Source organism: Periophthalmus magnuspinnatus, chromosome 22 (assembly GCF_009829125.3).
Source record: "Periophthalmus magnuspinnatus isolate fPerMag1 chromosome 22, fPerMag1.2.pri, whole genome shotgun sequence".
In the NCBI taxonomy this organism is placed as follows: Eukaryota; Metazoa; Chordata; class Actinopteri; order Gobiiformes; family Gobiidae; genus Periophthalmus; species Periophthalmus magnuspinnatus.
The window spans coordinates 20302280-20319623 of NC_047147.1; the positions used below are offsets into that span (position 1 = coordinate 20302280).

Here is a 17344-nt window from a genome sequence, read left to right on the forward strand (position 1 = left end):
CCAGCTCCTCCAGTGGGACCCCAAGGCGTTCCCAGGCCAGCCGAGAGACATAGTCCCTCCATCGTGTCCTGGGTCTTCCCCGGGGCCTCCTCCCGGTGGGACATGCCCAGAACACCTCCCTAGGGAGGCGTCCAGGAGGCATCCTGAGCAGATGCCCGAGCCACCTCAGCTGGCTCCTCTCAACGTGTAGGAGCAGCGGCTCTACTCCGAGCTCCTCCCGTGTGACTGAGCTCCTCACCCTATCCCTAAGGTTGAGCCCAGCCACTCTGCGGAGGAAACCCATTTCAGCCGCTTGTATCCGCGATCTTGTCCTTTCAGTCATTAGCTCCTTCTTTACCACAGCGACCGCATCACTGCCGACGCTGCACCGATCCGCCTGTCAATCTCACGCTCCATCCTTCCCTCACTCATGAACAAGACCCCGAGATACTTGAACTCCTCCACTTGAGGCAGAGACTCATCACCCACCCGGAGAGAGCAAACCACCTTTTTCCGGTCGAGAACCATGGCCTCGGATTTAGAGGAGCTGATTCTCATCCCAGCCACTTCACACCCGGCTGCAAACCGAGGTCCTGGCTCGATGAAGCCATCAGGACAACATCATCTGCAAACAGCAGAGATGAAATCCTGTGGTTCCCAAACCAGACCCCCTCCGGCCCCTGGCTGCGCCTAGAAAATCTGTCCATAAATATAATGAACAGAACCGTTGACAAAGGGCAGCCCTGACTTACTGCCGGCAATGCGAACACAGCTCCTGCTCCGGTCATACAGGGACCGGACAGCCCTTAGCAAAGGGCCCCGGACCACTCCCCAAAGGACACCACGAGGGACATGGTTGAATGCCTTCTCCAAATCCACAAAACACATGTGGACTGGTTGGGCATACTCCCATGAACCCTCAAGGACCTTGAGGACCCGATGGAGGACTATTATTTAAGTGCAGAATCCTAAGCTTTTCAGACTGGAACCTCCAAAATAACCATGCAACCAGCCCAGGACCTCATGTGGCAAAATGACCCTCACTTTTAGAATCGCTGCCCTAAGGTGTGACTCAGGCGGCAGTTCACACCTTAGGTAAGTTTAGTATAAATCACTCTTTCGCAACATGCTCTTGTTATTTCTCATTTAATCTGTGCTCTTGGTGTTTCTCGCAGAGGTCACAGTGGCACAGGGGTTAGTCTGACACATGCACAGTCGCCCTGAAGAGACTTCTGTTTACTTCAGCCTGAGCTGGTACTACTCTGCTCCACGATATCGGTTCCTTGTTGTGCGTGTTCTTTGGGTTGATGTAACTGATGTAATACGACTGTTTGCTGGTCGTAGCTGGTCTAGAAAGTATCATAATGTTTGTAATGTTAATAACTTGCATTGTAACCGCATCATAACCGCAGACGTCGACCGGCAACAGTTAATCACTTCTTCTATATCGCTACGTTGTGAGCATCACCATAGCAACAGGTAAACAATGAATTATTCTTAAGAGGAACTAATTTCAACTAGTTTGAACATCCATGGACAGCCAAAAGTTTGTCAGATTATTTATTTTCAGTTTGTGGGACCATGGTATAAATGATACAAATCTGTTATGTGGATACTTGTGGGATAAATATGAAATACAGGGGTCCCAACGAAATATTAGAGTGTGGTCTACAGCCCCTTAGCCAATCAGGACGAAGAACACAATGCAAGAACAAAAAGCATGTAAAATTGCACTAAAAAAATCTGCGAAACAGCGAGACGGCAAAAGCTCAACCGCGATATAGCGAGGGACTGTACATGTGGATTAGAATTGTCTTAACGTTATTTTTGTTTTAAGGAAAATACAATCTATATTTAGTCCCTGCACTGGTATTGGTTGATATCCCTAATCCATCCCTAATCTGGGGGACAAATAAGGAATTTAAAATCAAAATCTTATATATTGGCCCTTTAAAGTGGGACTAAACACTGCCTGGAGTTGTGTTTTGTTTCATTCACACACATTTGAGTAACCCTGCATTATTAATCTGTCTACATCTCTAAAGCTCAAAACACTCTGTTCCACCTTGTGATGTCATGAAGTGGTAGTTTTAAAGTTACCTTTTTACCTTTAGTTCAGTAGAGATGGGCAACTCCAGGTCTGTTTGCGTTGAGGAAACATTATAACATAGATCAGAAAACCCAACCATTACTGTTCCACGCAAAATCGCATAATGAGCTAAACTGTTCCCAGCACACACAAACACACACGCACCCACGGGATATCGATCGTGAATATGACATCATGGTGTGTCCAGGGGCCCGAGGGGAGGACATGTCTGTGGCTGTGGGATCAATGAGAGGCACATATAGAGGAACGTCCCGCGCAGGGTGGGCTCTGGGTTGGTGCTCACGAGCGCTCGATACTAAAAGCCCTGTGTGTGTGTGTGTGTGCGTGTATGTGTGTGTGTGGTGGTCTGCTGCAGTGTCCAGAGCAGAGGTCACAATATGCTGCAGAGATATGAGAGGATTGTAGTCAAAGAGTTGGGAAGGTAGATGATGAAATTAAACCGAGTGGGATTAGGAGTTGTTCCATGTTCAATGTGTCACACTGGTGTTAATCTGTAAAAAAAAAAAAAATTAAAGGGCCCATATTACGCTATTTTCTGATCTTTCTGATGTTATAATGTTGTTTCCTCATCACAAATAGACCTGGAGTTGTGTTTTGTTTCACTCACACTGCATATTTAGACTGTGCTCTTCTCTCAAACTGAAAATGTTCTGTTCCACCTTGTGATGTCATGTGGTAATACAGGAAGCTCATGCATAATAGGAATTCCGACTGCCAGTATCATAACAACCAAAGAGCCAGTCCGGAGCGAGGGTGTTGAAGGTAACCCCCCTTCCCGCCCCACACCACTGGTTTAGCGGGGAACAGGCGCTTAGCAACGCTGTCAATCAAAGCTGTTACTAAGGCTAGTGGGAGTGACCTCAGGGAAAGATTGTGCCTGATTTGCCTCTTATTAATGTTCATATCTTGATTTACGGATAAAATAGTAAAATAGAAAAAAAACAAACAAAAAAAACCAAACAAAAAAACAAACAAAAAAAACCCAAACAAAAACACCAGGATCATGTCGAGTGGGTCAATACGTACATTTTAAGACCATAAAGAAAAAAAGTGAACTGAAGTTGATGGAGCCGGACACACGTCCATGATCACTTCCTATTTGAAACATGGCGTCTGGCAGGTTAGCCATGTCCATTTATATATTCAGTTTATGCACTGAACTTGAAAACTACCACTTAATGACATCAAAATGTGGAACAAAGCATTTTGAGCTCTGGAGATGTAGACAGACTAATAATAAAGGATTACTCAAACGTGTGAATGAAACAAAACACAACTCCAGGTAAGTTTTTGATGAGGTAACAACATTATAACATGACTTAAAACTCCCAGAAGTCCATGTGCTTGTACTTCCTGGTTCTAGTCAGTTTGACAGTTTTGGCAGTTACAGGAGCAAAGTGAGTCCTTACTAAATATTTACATCTGAAGCGATACCTGTATTACTTCTTTAAAACACAAACAAAATGCTTCTATCTCCATTTTTTCCACTTTCTACTTTTGTTACCAGCTCATTTGAATTTTGCATTGCACATTTGAACAATTAGCATAGCGCTCTCCACGTACTCAGCGTCTATACTCAGCAGAGGGCCTGAGGTTAGAGGACACAGGATTAAACACGAGTCAAACTTAAATAAACCCAGGAAATAGACAGCTCCCAGACTTCTTTGGAATTTAAGCAGTTTTTTGGTGGACGGGCCGTGGCTATTTTTGGAGCAGAGCTGAGGAGGCATCGTGTCAGTCAGGAGCAGAGATAAAGGTGGGTTTTACGAGCCAAGCAGAGGTACTTAAACGCATCACGCAGTTACATTCAACTCAGATGTAATTGCTCTGTCACCGACGTGAGGCTGAGGGAAAGAACATGGAAATGAATCACGAAACTGTCTAAGCAAGAGTAAAGCGTTTGAGTTTTTACTACAAAGATTGCAAATTTTGGTTTTAGTTTAGTCATTGGTTTTGTTAGAATAACATTAGAAAAAAAGAGATAATCATGACAGAATGAAACGATTTGAACATGTGCGTTTCTTGCAGCTCCTTCAGATGATTTAGTTTGTCTCATTTTTGTGTCTGTCCTTTAAAAACACCAGATTTTGTGCAGTATTTAATGATTTCTCCTTAAAATGACATTCAGATGTTGCGTCCCAACAGTTAGTTCAGTAGTAGTAAAGGGGCAGGCTAAGTTACGGGTCAGATCTGTGGACATGGACTCCCTCACAAATCACCGCACCAGTTGCACAGCTGCCTGAATATTCACCAAAAGACTCACCTTCACTCTGGACTGACCCCCACCCGACCGTCATCTTGATTCACTGCCAACGTTCAAATCCAGACCCAAAACAAATTAAATTAGCGTACTCCCATTAATGTCCCCATGTTTTACAACCTGTCCTTGTTTGATTTTTTTTAAATTTTTTTATTGTCTGTCTTAGTAGGTTCAGCCTGCTTAAAATTGGAAAAAATAAAATAAACAAAAAATAAAGACTATCCCATTATTTCTATATGTGGAATACTTCATTTTCTGGCATTATTTTAATATTTATTATGCCTCAAAATTCACATTGTGTTAGCACTGAGACACAAACATCTCAGTGTGCTCCAGTAAAGTATTTGTGTAGTTTTTAACATGTTGCCTGATCTTTAAATATTTATTAATTTTAACGTGACTCTGCAAAAACCTCATCGAGATACAGTTAGACAGGAAGTAGTGACGCTAACAGATCGCCGGGTGCTATTGTGCATAGAGCTAATTGTTTGTACGGTGTCCCTGAGTGGCCACAAAGACGCCTTTAAATCAAATGCATCATCATCATCATCATTATTATTATTATCATTATTATTATAAATCTCCCATAGAGTTACAAAAGCCCCCGCTGTCCATCAAATTCTATAACTTGAAAGCAACCTAGTCACATACTGTGCAGATGGGCGTGGTTTAGCCCGATGCCCCTGCTCCAGTGGTGGGTGGGGCTGCAGCGTTGGTCATAGGAGCTGGGAGCGTGTGTGTGTGTGTGTGTGTGTGCGCGTGTGACTAACATGGCTGAAAGTAAAAGCACGCGCCCAGAGCATAGAGTTAATCATGGACAAATGTCTACAGTTCTACACAAGCACGAGAGGGAAATTATAGGCTTCAAGGCACGACAGTGACAAAAGGGGTTGGACACGATTATAAATATATGTCTTTATGTCACTATGAGAGAAACGGCCTTTGAAGTTGCCATGTCACGCGTATCTCTATGGAGCTGTGTTGATTAAATGAAATAATAAACACATTTGGTGCAGATTTGACAGTTGTGTTGTTTCTACATGAAAGCTTTTATGATGAGAGACCAAACTGACCAGTATTGTTGTTTTTTAAATAAGAGTTTTGCCTGTAGTCCATCCATCCATTTTGTTCTCGGTCACGGCGGCTGCAGTTTGAACAGAAAGGCTCAGACCTCCTCCTCCACATATACTTGCCCCGGTTCTTCTGGGGGAATCCCGAGGCGTTCCTTCCTTTTCAGGGGTCTCCGCCCTTTAATATTGATTTGACAAAACAGAAGTGCTGCCTTTTATTTATTATTATCTATATCATAACTCATAACCAGTGGTGGAATGTAACAAAGTAAAAGTAGTAAAGTACTGTACTTGAGTACCAATTTTAGGTATCTTTACTTTACTTAAGTACATTTTGAAGTGGATGCTTTTTACTTATGCTTCACTACATCTAAGAGAAGGAATCTGTACTTTCTACTGCACTAGATTTTTAAACTGGACTATAAAGTATTTTTTATTATGGTTTGAGACCTGCTGAAAAGGCTGAGTGTTTATTTTTAATGTTTTGTTTTTTTTGAGCAAAAAAAAAAAAAAAAGAAAAATTCAAAAAGGAAAAAAAACCCCAAACAATCGATTTAATTGTTAATCAAAATTCAGCACACACCTTTATCAAAATCACTGTATTTGAAGCTTAATAAGACTTCAAAATCTGTGTGCAATTCTACTTTTTAAGTGCTTGAATACTTTTTCATGTGATACTGGTATTTTTTTTTTTGCTCAGTATCTGTATGTTTAATTCAAACAAAAGTGATAACTTCTCCCATCACTGCTCATAACGTCTGTGCAATTTAGATTTTTGGTGATTTTGTTTACATTATGGTAACTACTTTTTATGCTGTGTTTTAAGCAAATATATTTCTATTAATATTTTACTGTCCATCATGTCAATGCAAATACTTCCAAAGCGCTGGGTGTTTATGTCATATAAATCCTATTTAAAAAACAAAAAAAAAAGTCAAAGATTTGTTTTGAACTTTATTTAGACAGTGACACTGAAATGTAGTAACAGGTACTCAAACGTAACTTCCTATGACCTGAGACTAAAACGAAGTATGTGACAAAACCTTGACTAAAACCAAAAATTTCAGCAAAAAGACAGAAATAACATGTTTTTTGTTTTCAGGATAAAAAATGTTCAATAAAATACCAACTGTATCTTTCATAAAAACTCGAGCACCACGTGACCGCATCCATGTCTCTACTGCCCGCCCGTCGTAGAAATAGGGGACAGGGGACAGGGGACATAGAGTCTCAGCAGAGGGGCTTGGCGTGCCTCATGTTCTGGGCACAGAGGCGTCCCACGTTGGCCCCCTCCAGCAGCAGGTCGGAGAGCCGGTCCAACCCTACACAGGTGGTCAGGGGGCTGATCAGACCGTAGATACCCCCCAGGAAGATGCTCAGGGGCCAGCCGATGAAGAACAGGATCAGCAGCCACACCAGGGTCCAGAGGCAGCACGCCGCGCTCGCCATCTTGTGGTAGTCAGTGGGGGAGTACTGCGTGTGGAGAGAGGGGAGAGGTGTGAGGTTAAGGAAAAAACAAAACATTGCTACGGTTTGGTTTAATAGTTCTATTCGTGTGTTTTGTCTTACTGTAATATGGCAATTGAGTCAGTTTAAATCAGGCAAAAAAAAAAAAATGACAGTGCTAACAGCTAATGTTTCTAGCGTCATTTAAACTGCTTGTTCACACTCCTCCTCTCGTCTTCTTCTTGACCGAACAGGGCTGTGTTGGGCTGGGCAACACGAGGATGTCCCATGACAAGGTCCGGCTCAGGGAGGACTACACCAACACTCTCCCCCAAACTCAAGCAGCTTACATTAGATTAGTTTATTTGACGTTTTTATTTTGTGCAACAGGACATGTAGTAAAAGCATCTGTGGATACTTTTTACTTTTACTTCATTATTGTTGTTTGAGAGCAGGTATCTATACTTTTCTACTACATTTTTGAACTTTCACTTTTACTTTGATTCCAAGGTTATTTTGACCATGTTCGTGGAAACATCCCGACTAAAGATTTTCAGTTCGAGTTTCGACTTTGAGCAAACCAAAAATAAATACACAAAATTCAGAAGAAAAATTTAGAAATGGATTCGTAATACAACAAAAATCTCTATCATTTTTAATCAATATCACTTCATTTAACACTTTAACAAACGAACAGAACTTCTACTTTTCATACAAAATCTGTGTGAAATACTTTGACTTTTTACTCTAAAGTACATTTTAAACTTTTACTTCAGTAGATTTTTTCATTTGATACTTCTACTTGAGTAACTTTTTACATCTGTATTTGTACTTTTAGTCAAGTAACAAAGTAACAAACCCCACAGTGATTTATCAGCCTAACTCCTGTGGGCAGAAACTGTTGAGTGGACAAGGAGTCTCTTTTCCTCTGACTGCAGGGATATTTTCTCATAAAGACAATTAAAAGAGCACTTTTTCTAACATCTAGTGAATGTAATATTTTTGTATTTCCATAGTTCCCTGTTGTGTATTAACATAAAAACAATTAAAGAAATCCATAGCCTTATCTGGTAACACTTTATAATAACTGCACTTTTAATCCGTTTAAAAAGACAAATTGTTTATTAAAAATGATTCAGACTAAAGGGCCCATATTAATCTATTTTCTGATCTTTGTTTTAATCTTGTTTCCTCATTAAAAACAGACCTGGAGTTGTGTTTTGTTTCATTCACACATTTAACACACAAATCCTGCATATTTAGGATTCTTTTCTCAAACTGAAAACACTCTGTTCCACCTTGTGATGTCATATAGTGATACAGGAAGTTCTCCACTGTGTTTTTAAACTCCGTACACATTCACTAGAATCGTTTGGATACTTTCAGCCCTGGAATTGACTATCTCTTATTGAACTAAACGTAAACTGTAGCGGTTAAACTTGAAAACTACCACTTCATGACATCACAAGGTGGAACAGAGCATTTTGAACTATGGAGATGTAGATTTCCAGGTATGTTTTTGAGGAGGTAACATTATAACATGACTTAAATCTCACAAGAGTCAGTTTTGTGTAATATAGAACCTTTAAATAAGGTTAAAAGTTAAGATTAGAGCATTAATTAAGTAGTTCCTAAACAGTATACATTCAAATAATTAAAATTACACATACGTTTTTGTTTTCAGACCAGCCTGGTACAGAAATATCCACACATTTTAACACATCCTGTAGTAAAGTGCATGCGGTTAGTCCATGTAACACTATCAACTCTTAGCAGGAGTTAAAGACAGCAGGAGCGCCATGGCAACGTAGCTATTAACCTAATGAATACCTGTCTGGTGATTATAAAAGACATTTCACCTTCTTCACGCGCAGAGGAGAGGAGTCTTTAAGTCCGATAAGTCACAACTGACTTCCCTGCTTCTCCGGGCGTCCTTGGTATCCAGAAATTTGCGAAATGCCTGGGAAAGAACAAAAAAAACAAACACGAAAATTAGCTGCTACTGACCAGTTAGAGGTAATTTTCTAGATTCTTGTGAGGCTAGTCATGCAGAAGGCTCTAATAGGGAATGTCTGAGCTGGCAGTGAGTTACACAATGTAGTTGTAAGTTCATGTGACCCAAGACCAGGTTCCTGTCATGTGGTTTTCCGCTGATTAACGAGAAGTGAATAAAACTGTGAAAAGGAAGTTATCATCTATATAACATTGTATTTTCTTAATGTTGCTCAAAAAGGGAAGTGTATCCACGATTTTGATTTTGATTTTAACTCCATAAACATGACTTTTATGTTCCCAGATATGATTTAAACATCTGCAAATCAAATACACAAGAATGGGAGGGCATCTGACACACACGAGGATGGGTTTCCTGCAGTGATTTAGTAGGGCGTGTGGTATACAGGGACAGAGGTGGAAGGGAGGGCATCTGACGAATATGAACCCAACGAAATAGCAGATAAAAAAGAAAGTATATTGCAGGTTAAGAACGCTTTATACACTGTAAGGTCAATTACATTTATATTAATTACATCTTTAATAATAAACAATCAACTTTAATATGTGTATGTTTTAATTTAATGTTAAGATACAAAGTCCAAAATTATTCTTCTTTGTCCAGTCACACCCCAAACTTCAGGTCGACAGGACAAAGCAGAAGCAAATCTGCATTTTGTTGTGTTTTGATCGTGTTGCCATGGTGATGAGTTGGTCAAATTAACTGTAACTGTCACTAACTCTAAACTGATCTAATTAATGTACATTTTTAAAAATCTAGGCTATTCACACTTTATTTCATATGATAAAATCTGGTGAACATTTTTATACATCAAGATGCGATAAATTAACTGAAAAAAAACCCCAAAAAACAGAATACACTGGCAGTTAACCCCAACAGACAAATGCTTACATCTAAACAAGGTAAAAATCTAAACGTGTCAGTAATTGTCAGACTAATCATATTGTTATAGAAAGTAAAAATGTGAAAATAATGTGAAAATTAAGCTTAAATAAATAAAAGATCTTTACCTTTAACAGCGATAGATGAGCTCACAACAGCAGTGGATCTTCACAAATGCAGTTTGAACTGAAAAACGTCGTCATGGAGATATTTATACAAGTCCCAGAACCTGTTGATTTTAAACATTTTGTTCAAAAGTAAATAAAATCAAATATGAACAAGCTAAAATGACCAGCTGTGCATTATCCATCTGTTATTTACCCAAACACCTCATGTTATCTGTATTTGACCTGCTACATGTCACGTAAACACTGTGGGAATACAAGAGGTAGGGAGGGCATCTGACACACAGGGATACAGGAGGATGGGAGGGCATCTGACACAGGGATATAAGAGAATGGGAGGGCATCTGACACACAGGGATGAAATAATAGGAGGGCATCTGACACAGAGACATGCATGGGTTTCAAAATTATACGAAATTGAGACTGTCACCATAGCGATTAACAATTTAAAACAAAATTATATCTATTTTGAATGAAAAAAAAAAAAAAAATCCTCAAAATGTTGCATGTAACAGGACGCTGAAATCCATATAAAAGGAAGGGAGGGCATCTGACGAATATGAAACCAACAAAATAAATAAATAAATAAATAAAATAATAATAATAATAATAATAATAAAGAAATATGCAAAAAAAACAAAAACATATTCACAGCACTGGATTTACACATTTTTTATTTTACTAAAAAAGTAGACACCATTACAGATGAGTGATAGAAAAAAACACTATTTATTTTATTATTTGGTAGAAAATAAGGGATCACAAAGTACATTTAAAAGTTCTAAACAAAATGGCCGCTCCGAGCTGTCCTACTGCCCTCCGCCCTCTTCCTCCTCCTTCTCTTCTTCACTGTCGCTGTCGCTGTCCCTGCCCGGGTGTTCTGGCATGGTGGTGGCTTGCTCTGTGGTGTCCATCTTGTCCTCCGTCTCGCTGGGGGCCGTGTCCGGGTGCGTCCCCTCTGATGTGTCCTGGTCCATGGGCGTTTGTTCCTCTCTGTCCCCCTGCTTCTCCTGTGTCGGCTCAGGTGTTTTCTTCTCGTCTTTGGGGGGCTGGCTCTGCTTCGGTGGTTGGGCTAACTGCTGCTGTTGCTGAGGGAGGACAAATAAAGTTATTGAACATGAAAAAAAACTTATTGACAAAACATCTAAACAGTTACTAAATAAATCATAAAAATGCACAATAGGTCTTTAAAAGGCTCATATTACGCTAAAATAATAATAATGATAATGATAATAATTAAAAAATAAATAAAATAAAATAAAATAAAATAAAAAAAATAAAATAAATAATAATAATAATAATAATAATAATAATAATAATAATAATAATAATAATAATAATAATAATAATAAATGTAATAAACCCATATTGTAGTAACAGGCCAACAATATTACAACTATGGTGAGTCAATAAAGTAATAAAGTCTTGCCAATAATGTAATAGTTCAGTAGCTCTCAAACACTTCACACCAAGGACCAACAAAGAAAAGATTTGGCTTTCTGAATGTCACCAGATCTAAACCGGTCTATTGTAGGCCTAACCTGGGACTAAACCAGGTCTAAAACTGGACTACATCATTTCCACTGTAGTTCTAAGTGAGCAGGGACAGTATCTCAGTTGGAAAGTGTTTGTCCACTGATCTCAACGTTGGCAGTTCGTATCCCGTTCTTGACATAAACATCTTTGGGGGAAGAGTCAGATCCACTAACCCACAGATGAATGCTTTCATTGTGTCCTCGGGCAAGACACTTAACCCCCCGCTCCCCTAGTGTCTGTGTACACTGGTGTATGAATGTGTGTGTGTGAATGGGTGAGTGGTTCCTTGATGTAAAGAGTTTTGAATGCCTTGGAGGTGGGAAACCGCTATATAAAAATGTGACGATTTAATGATCCAAAGAAGGATAAAAAAGAGGATAAAATGAACTGTAAATCAAGCAACCCCACAAACTGAAGAACTTACGGGATTATTACATTTAAACTTGGCCAGGATGATCACGCTATAGATGTGAGAAACACTGAACCTATGGCCTAGATCCTCCTCGAAGGCCGACTTTCACACCAGTTTGTGTCCCATCGTGTATAATGTGTTACCTGTCTGTTCTTCTGGCTGCTCTGGATCATGTGCATGTACATGTTGTAGACCAGGTTGGCCATCTCCGGCATGTTCTTCACCACTCGGTCTGGCTGCGCAAACGCATCCCTCTGAAAAAGTCGAGAAACAAGTTTGGCGTTAAATTACAGTTTTTCTTCCATCACAAAAAACACGTCTCGAGTTGTGTAGTTTCATTCACATCTCTTTTAATTAGGGTGGTCAGCCGTTGTCTCTTTGTGACTTTAAAAGATTTGGTAGTCCTTATCTCCGCCTACTTTTCAAACCCCGCCTACACCAGGAAGCACAGACAAATTTGAAAAAGGTTTAATAAGTGAAACTGCTTTTTCCCCGTGGAGATGTTATTGCTTAGGCTAAAATGTTCCACAATATGACACTAAACATATCAATCTAGCATTTACTCAGTTACAAGTGTTTTTTATTGTGCTTAACAATGGGGTCAACTCTCCACAGATCTGACTTGTAACTTGAATTGATAGGTCTACGGCTCTGTACCTGATTTTTTCCATGTATTTACGCAAAATGTGTCTTGCCCCAGTACGGATATTTTGTATAAGCAGCTCTTGAGGTCTAAATAAGTCTGCTGTGTGCTTATAAACTCATTGGGGTGAATAATTAGGATGTTCAGAATGCATAAGGTAAGTGAGGAATGACTTTGGATCACTACAAACTCCGCAAAATGAACTAGTAGTTTTTCACATTTACCATAAGTTTGTGAAACATTCCAGGCAAAGCATACACATTTCCTGGGACACAGTCACGCACAAGAAAAGTTGCGTAATGCGCCTTTAAAACGAGCGAAACGAAACAACATTTATCTAAGTTTATACCCAGACTGTATTGATCTGATGTAATTGCGCTGGGGTCTTGAATGTTAGCTGGCTGCCTCCGGACACCGCGGCTCGTGCATTATAAAAGGGGAGGCAGGGCAGAGTTTAAAAGCATTGGTATGCAGACAGACACGTATCCCGCGGTGAGATGAAAGCCAGCGTAACTATGGAGTCCGCTGGGATGGTAGTACTGCTTAAACTGACCCGAAGGCAAGTGTTGAATATTTATACACGTGTGGACGGAGCTGCTTAAACACTATACATCAGTCAACATCCCCGGATTATACAGTTACGTCTCCTGGTATTCACTGCTCGTCTGAACGCTTTATCTAAAAAGAGGCGTTTCATTCGGAACTTAATAGTTTGGTCTGCAAGATTAATCGCACTCAAAATCCAAATCCAAAAATGCAGTTAGTAAATCGCAAAGGCTGCAGTTTTTGAAGTACCATAATTTCCCCCACAAACAACAAAATCTCTCATCTTATTCTGGATAAAAATGGCTAACAATGTAGTTTAAATGTATAAAAACATGTTCTAAAATGTCCCTGTGTGTCAGATGCCCTCCCTGTGTCTGCATGAGGTCTTGTTCTGCATAAAAAAAGCATGTTCTGAAATGTGATTCTTGTATTAGTCAGTTCATATTTCAGTCTTTTTGTCAATTCTTCTGGACGTGTTTAAAATATAAACATTCAACAGAATCCTATTATTAAAACAGAAATTGCAAATCTAGTAGCGATGGAGCAGTGACCGCCCGCCCTCGATTCCAAAAGTAAATTTCTCATTAATTTTTCCTATGGACTTCAAATCTGTTCCATATCTGTAGAGACAAAGGTTCCATCCCAGCTTCAACCAGAGCTCTGTACCTGGGCAAGACACTTCACACAACTTGTATAAATGTGGTGTGTGTGTAGTGTGACTGAATATATATCAAACACACGCCTTTCTTTAAAGAGGTGATATTTTACTTCTATGGGGTATTAACTGCTAACCATAGATTGTATAAAATAGTGGACTAAGTGAATGTGATGTCACCCATAACGTTCGGCTCCAGTCAAATGAAGCTCATTGAGGCAGCGGTTATAGAGGCGAATTTGGAGCCGGAAACAATAGCAAAATAAAAATACGGGGATCATGTAGAGCGGGTTAATAAAACATTTTAATATCAAAATTGACGAGGCTCACTGCAGCAGTTACAGAGAAAGTTTTTCAATGTAAAGGGAATTGGGGCCATAGTCGATGGAGCCGGAAGCGCACCCATCATCACTTCGTATTTAGAATGAGGCAGCTAGCAGGTGTCCGTTTATATATATAGTCTATGTCGCTAACGCATAACATATTTAGGACGCCATGTTACCTCTTATTATTCTGAAAATGCTATATTCGCCAAAAACAACGTATTAACATGTTTTATAAGTTTCACTTTTGCTTTCGTTAAGTCACTCCCCCTTCAGTGCGCTATCACAACGCAATCGCTGTTTATCCCACTAATGAAACTACTGCACATCGCATCAGATTTGTGAAGTTGTAGTGTATAGTTTTGTATCTTTTTTTTGTATATTTATGGAGAACATGCATGGGTGACATCTAAAACCTCTTTAGGCATGTTTTTGATGAGGGGACAATATTATAACATGACCAAAAAAATCTATTTCTGATCTTCAAGTATTTATTCACTTTAGCACGACTCAGCAAAAACACCATAGATTTATAATTGGACAGGAAGTAGATGCTAACAGTGAGCTAGCCGTTTGCCGTTGTGCAGAGACACAGAGAATGTTGCTTAATGCCATTCCAATCATTACCAAGTCCAAGCAGCGGTTTACACTCTAAATAGGAAGTATAAGCAGGGCCCCATGTGTGTGCCCAAAAGAGCCGTCCCCTGTAGGTATTTTTGACACCTCTGTTACCACACACACACCAGCCGTGATGCCAGCCGATGGGGGCATAGTCTGGCACTGGCAGGTCTGATGGGAGCGGGCACGGTGGTGGGGGTATGGTGGTGACCTTGGGTGGGTAATTATAGCCACGCGTACATACAGATGGCCACTTTAGGAGGAGCTAGTGGAGAGGGCCCGGTGGCTAATGCTACGCGCTAAGACCTGGGACCAAGCTAAGATTCCATTCAAAATATAGAGGTGGGATTAGACAGAAGAGCGGCGGTGACGTCAAAGCGGGGACGCACTGCAAAAAGGAATGCGTACTCTCCGTGCTCCAGTATATCGTCTGTAAATAAGATACTATCGAAAGCAATCGGTGACGCACGTGAAACAAAGGAGCTCGTTGGTCATGTATCGTTTTGAACAAAATGAAAACTCTCTCCCCTCAGATTAACAGATTAACATTGATTCTGCAAAAAATGTGACGTTGTTATGATATATTTAAATGTCTTTTTGTCTCATGAGCAGCCATGTTTGTTTTGATACCGAAGGGACCATGCATGTCCCTGATTGGCTAATCCACCTGTCAATCATGTATATTCTCAAATCAACCTGTTTTTTTTTTTCATATCGTAAAAGCAACTCTATTTGCACAGCGTTTTATTCTTTCTTGGCATGCTAGTTGGTGCTACTTTTACTGTGACGGCTAACTCTGGTCTCTGAAAGTTGTGAAAAGTGCTTATAAACTCATCTTGGTGAATAACTAGGATATTCAGAATGCATAAGGTAAGCGAGGATTAACTTGATCCATATTGTGCGTGTTTTTAAAAGGTGGAGGTTGAGTTTTTGCAGTGTGGAGGGTGAACTGTGTCAAACATGTGGGAGGAAGACGCCCGGCTCTTATGACCATATTTGGAGCTGCCATAATCAGCTGCAGAAGATTAGGATGCTTCAGGAGTCAGGGATGAGTGAGAGAGAAGAGAGAGATGAGATAGAGACTAAAAAAGTGAGAGGGTAAGAAGAGAGACAGAGATAGAGACAGAGAGAGATAGAGACAGAGAGAGACAGAGAGAAGAGCAAAGGAGGAGGGAGAGAGAAACAAAGCAACAGGGGATATAGACTGACAGAGGGGGTAAACAGAGGGAGAGAAAGCGATAAGAGAGGGAGGAAGAAGCGGAGAAGGAGGCGAGAGAGAAGAGAATAGATAAAAGGCAGAAAGCAAGGGAAAGGGAATTGAGATGGGGAGAGAAAGAGAGATACGAGAGGCAGGAAGAAGTGGAGAAGGGGGAGAGAGAGAAGAGAATGGATAAAAGACAAAGGAAGGAAAAGGGAATTGAGATGGGGAGAGAAAGAGATAAGAGAGGGAGGAAGAAGCAGAGAAGGAGGAGAGAGAAGAGAATGGATAAAAGACAGAAAGGAAGGAAAAGGGAATTGAGATAGAGAGAGAAAGAGAGATGAGAGGGAGGGAGAAAAGGAAGGAGAAGAAAAGACAGATGACAGAAAAAGAGAAATGGAATAGAGAGAGAAATAGATTAAAAAGGGTGAGGAGGGGAGAAAGAGTATAAAAAACTGAAAAAAAAGAGTAAAGATAGGGATATAGAGATAAAAGAAAGAGATAAAAAGGGTAAGGAGAGAAAGAAGAGCATAAAAAACTGAAAGAAAGAAGGAATAATTATAGAGGTAGAGAGAAGAAGAGCAAAGGAGGAGGGAGATAGAGGGAGAAAGAGATAAGAGAGGGGAGAGAATGAAAAAACAAAAAGAGGGAAAGAAAGAAGAAAGAGAAAAAGGGGATGTCTAGAAGAAGGAGAAAGATAGAAAAAGTGCGATAGGGAAATAATGAGCTACAAGAAAGGCAAGATGAGAGAGAAGATAATAGAGATAGAGGATGGAGAGATGAAAGAACTAGGAGAGAAAAGGAGATAGATGAATATAATACTGAGAAAAAGACAGAAAGAGATGAAAGAGAGAGATAGAAGAAAGAAAGACAGATGGGAAAAGAGTAGGTGATAGAGAAAGAGACAGAAAGGGGGAGAAAGGAGGGAGAGATGAGAGAGGGCTAGGAGAAACAGACAAATAGCAAGATAATCTAATAGAGATAAAGAGGCAGAAAAAGGAGAGAGAGATGGAGGAGAAAGAGAGAAGGGAGCAGAGGAGAGAGAAAGAGCTTAATTGGGATAGAGAGAAGTAAAAGAAAAAAGAGAAGAAAGACAAGTAGAGAGAATGAGATGGACAATAATAGAAATGGGGATGCAGAAAGAAGAGGGAGAGATGAAGAGCACAAAGATAGAGAAGAGGAGAGTAAGAGAAACAGATAAAAGATAGAGAGACAGGGAGGAGGGAGCGATGGAAGACTAAAGTGAAGTGATGGAAGACTAAAGTGAAGTGAGAATAAAGAAAGGCAGAGAAAATAATACAGATAAAGAGATGGTCATTGGCGGAAAGAATGGAAGAGACAAGTAGAGACAGACAGAAACTAGATGACAGAGGTGAAGAGACAGAAAGAGGAGGGGGTAATGGAAGAGACAGAGCTAAAAGATAAAGTGAAAGAAAGAGAATATCATAGAGAAAAAGACATACAGAAAAGAGGGATTGAAAAGAGAGAGCTCGTAGATAATAGAGATAGGACAGGAAAGGCAAGGAA

At 40.1% G+C, this 17344-nt stretch overlaps 1 protein-coding gene across 1 annotated transcript in view; it reads right to left on the reverse strand.

The window, feature by feature from the left end:
* Positions 1-10536: 10536 nt before the first annotated feature.
* aqr (aquarius intron-binding spliceosomal factor) overlaps positions 10537-17344 on the reverse strand; it is a 96644-nt gene continuing 89836 nt past the window's right edge. Inside the window, exons 35-36 of the mRNA XM_033988015.2 lie at positions 11978-12088; positions 10537-10974 (exon numbers count right to left, since the gene is read on the reverse strand). Of these exons, the coding sequence (XP_033843906.1) occupies positions 10696-10974; positions 11978-12088 (390 nt within the window). The 3' untranslated portion in view covers positions 10537-10695. The remainder of the gene's footprint in view (positions 10975-11977; positions 12089-17344) is intronic.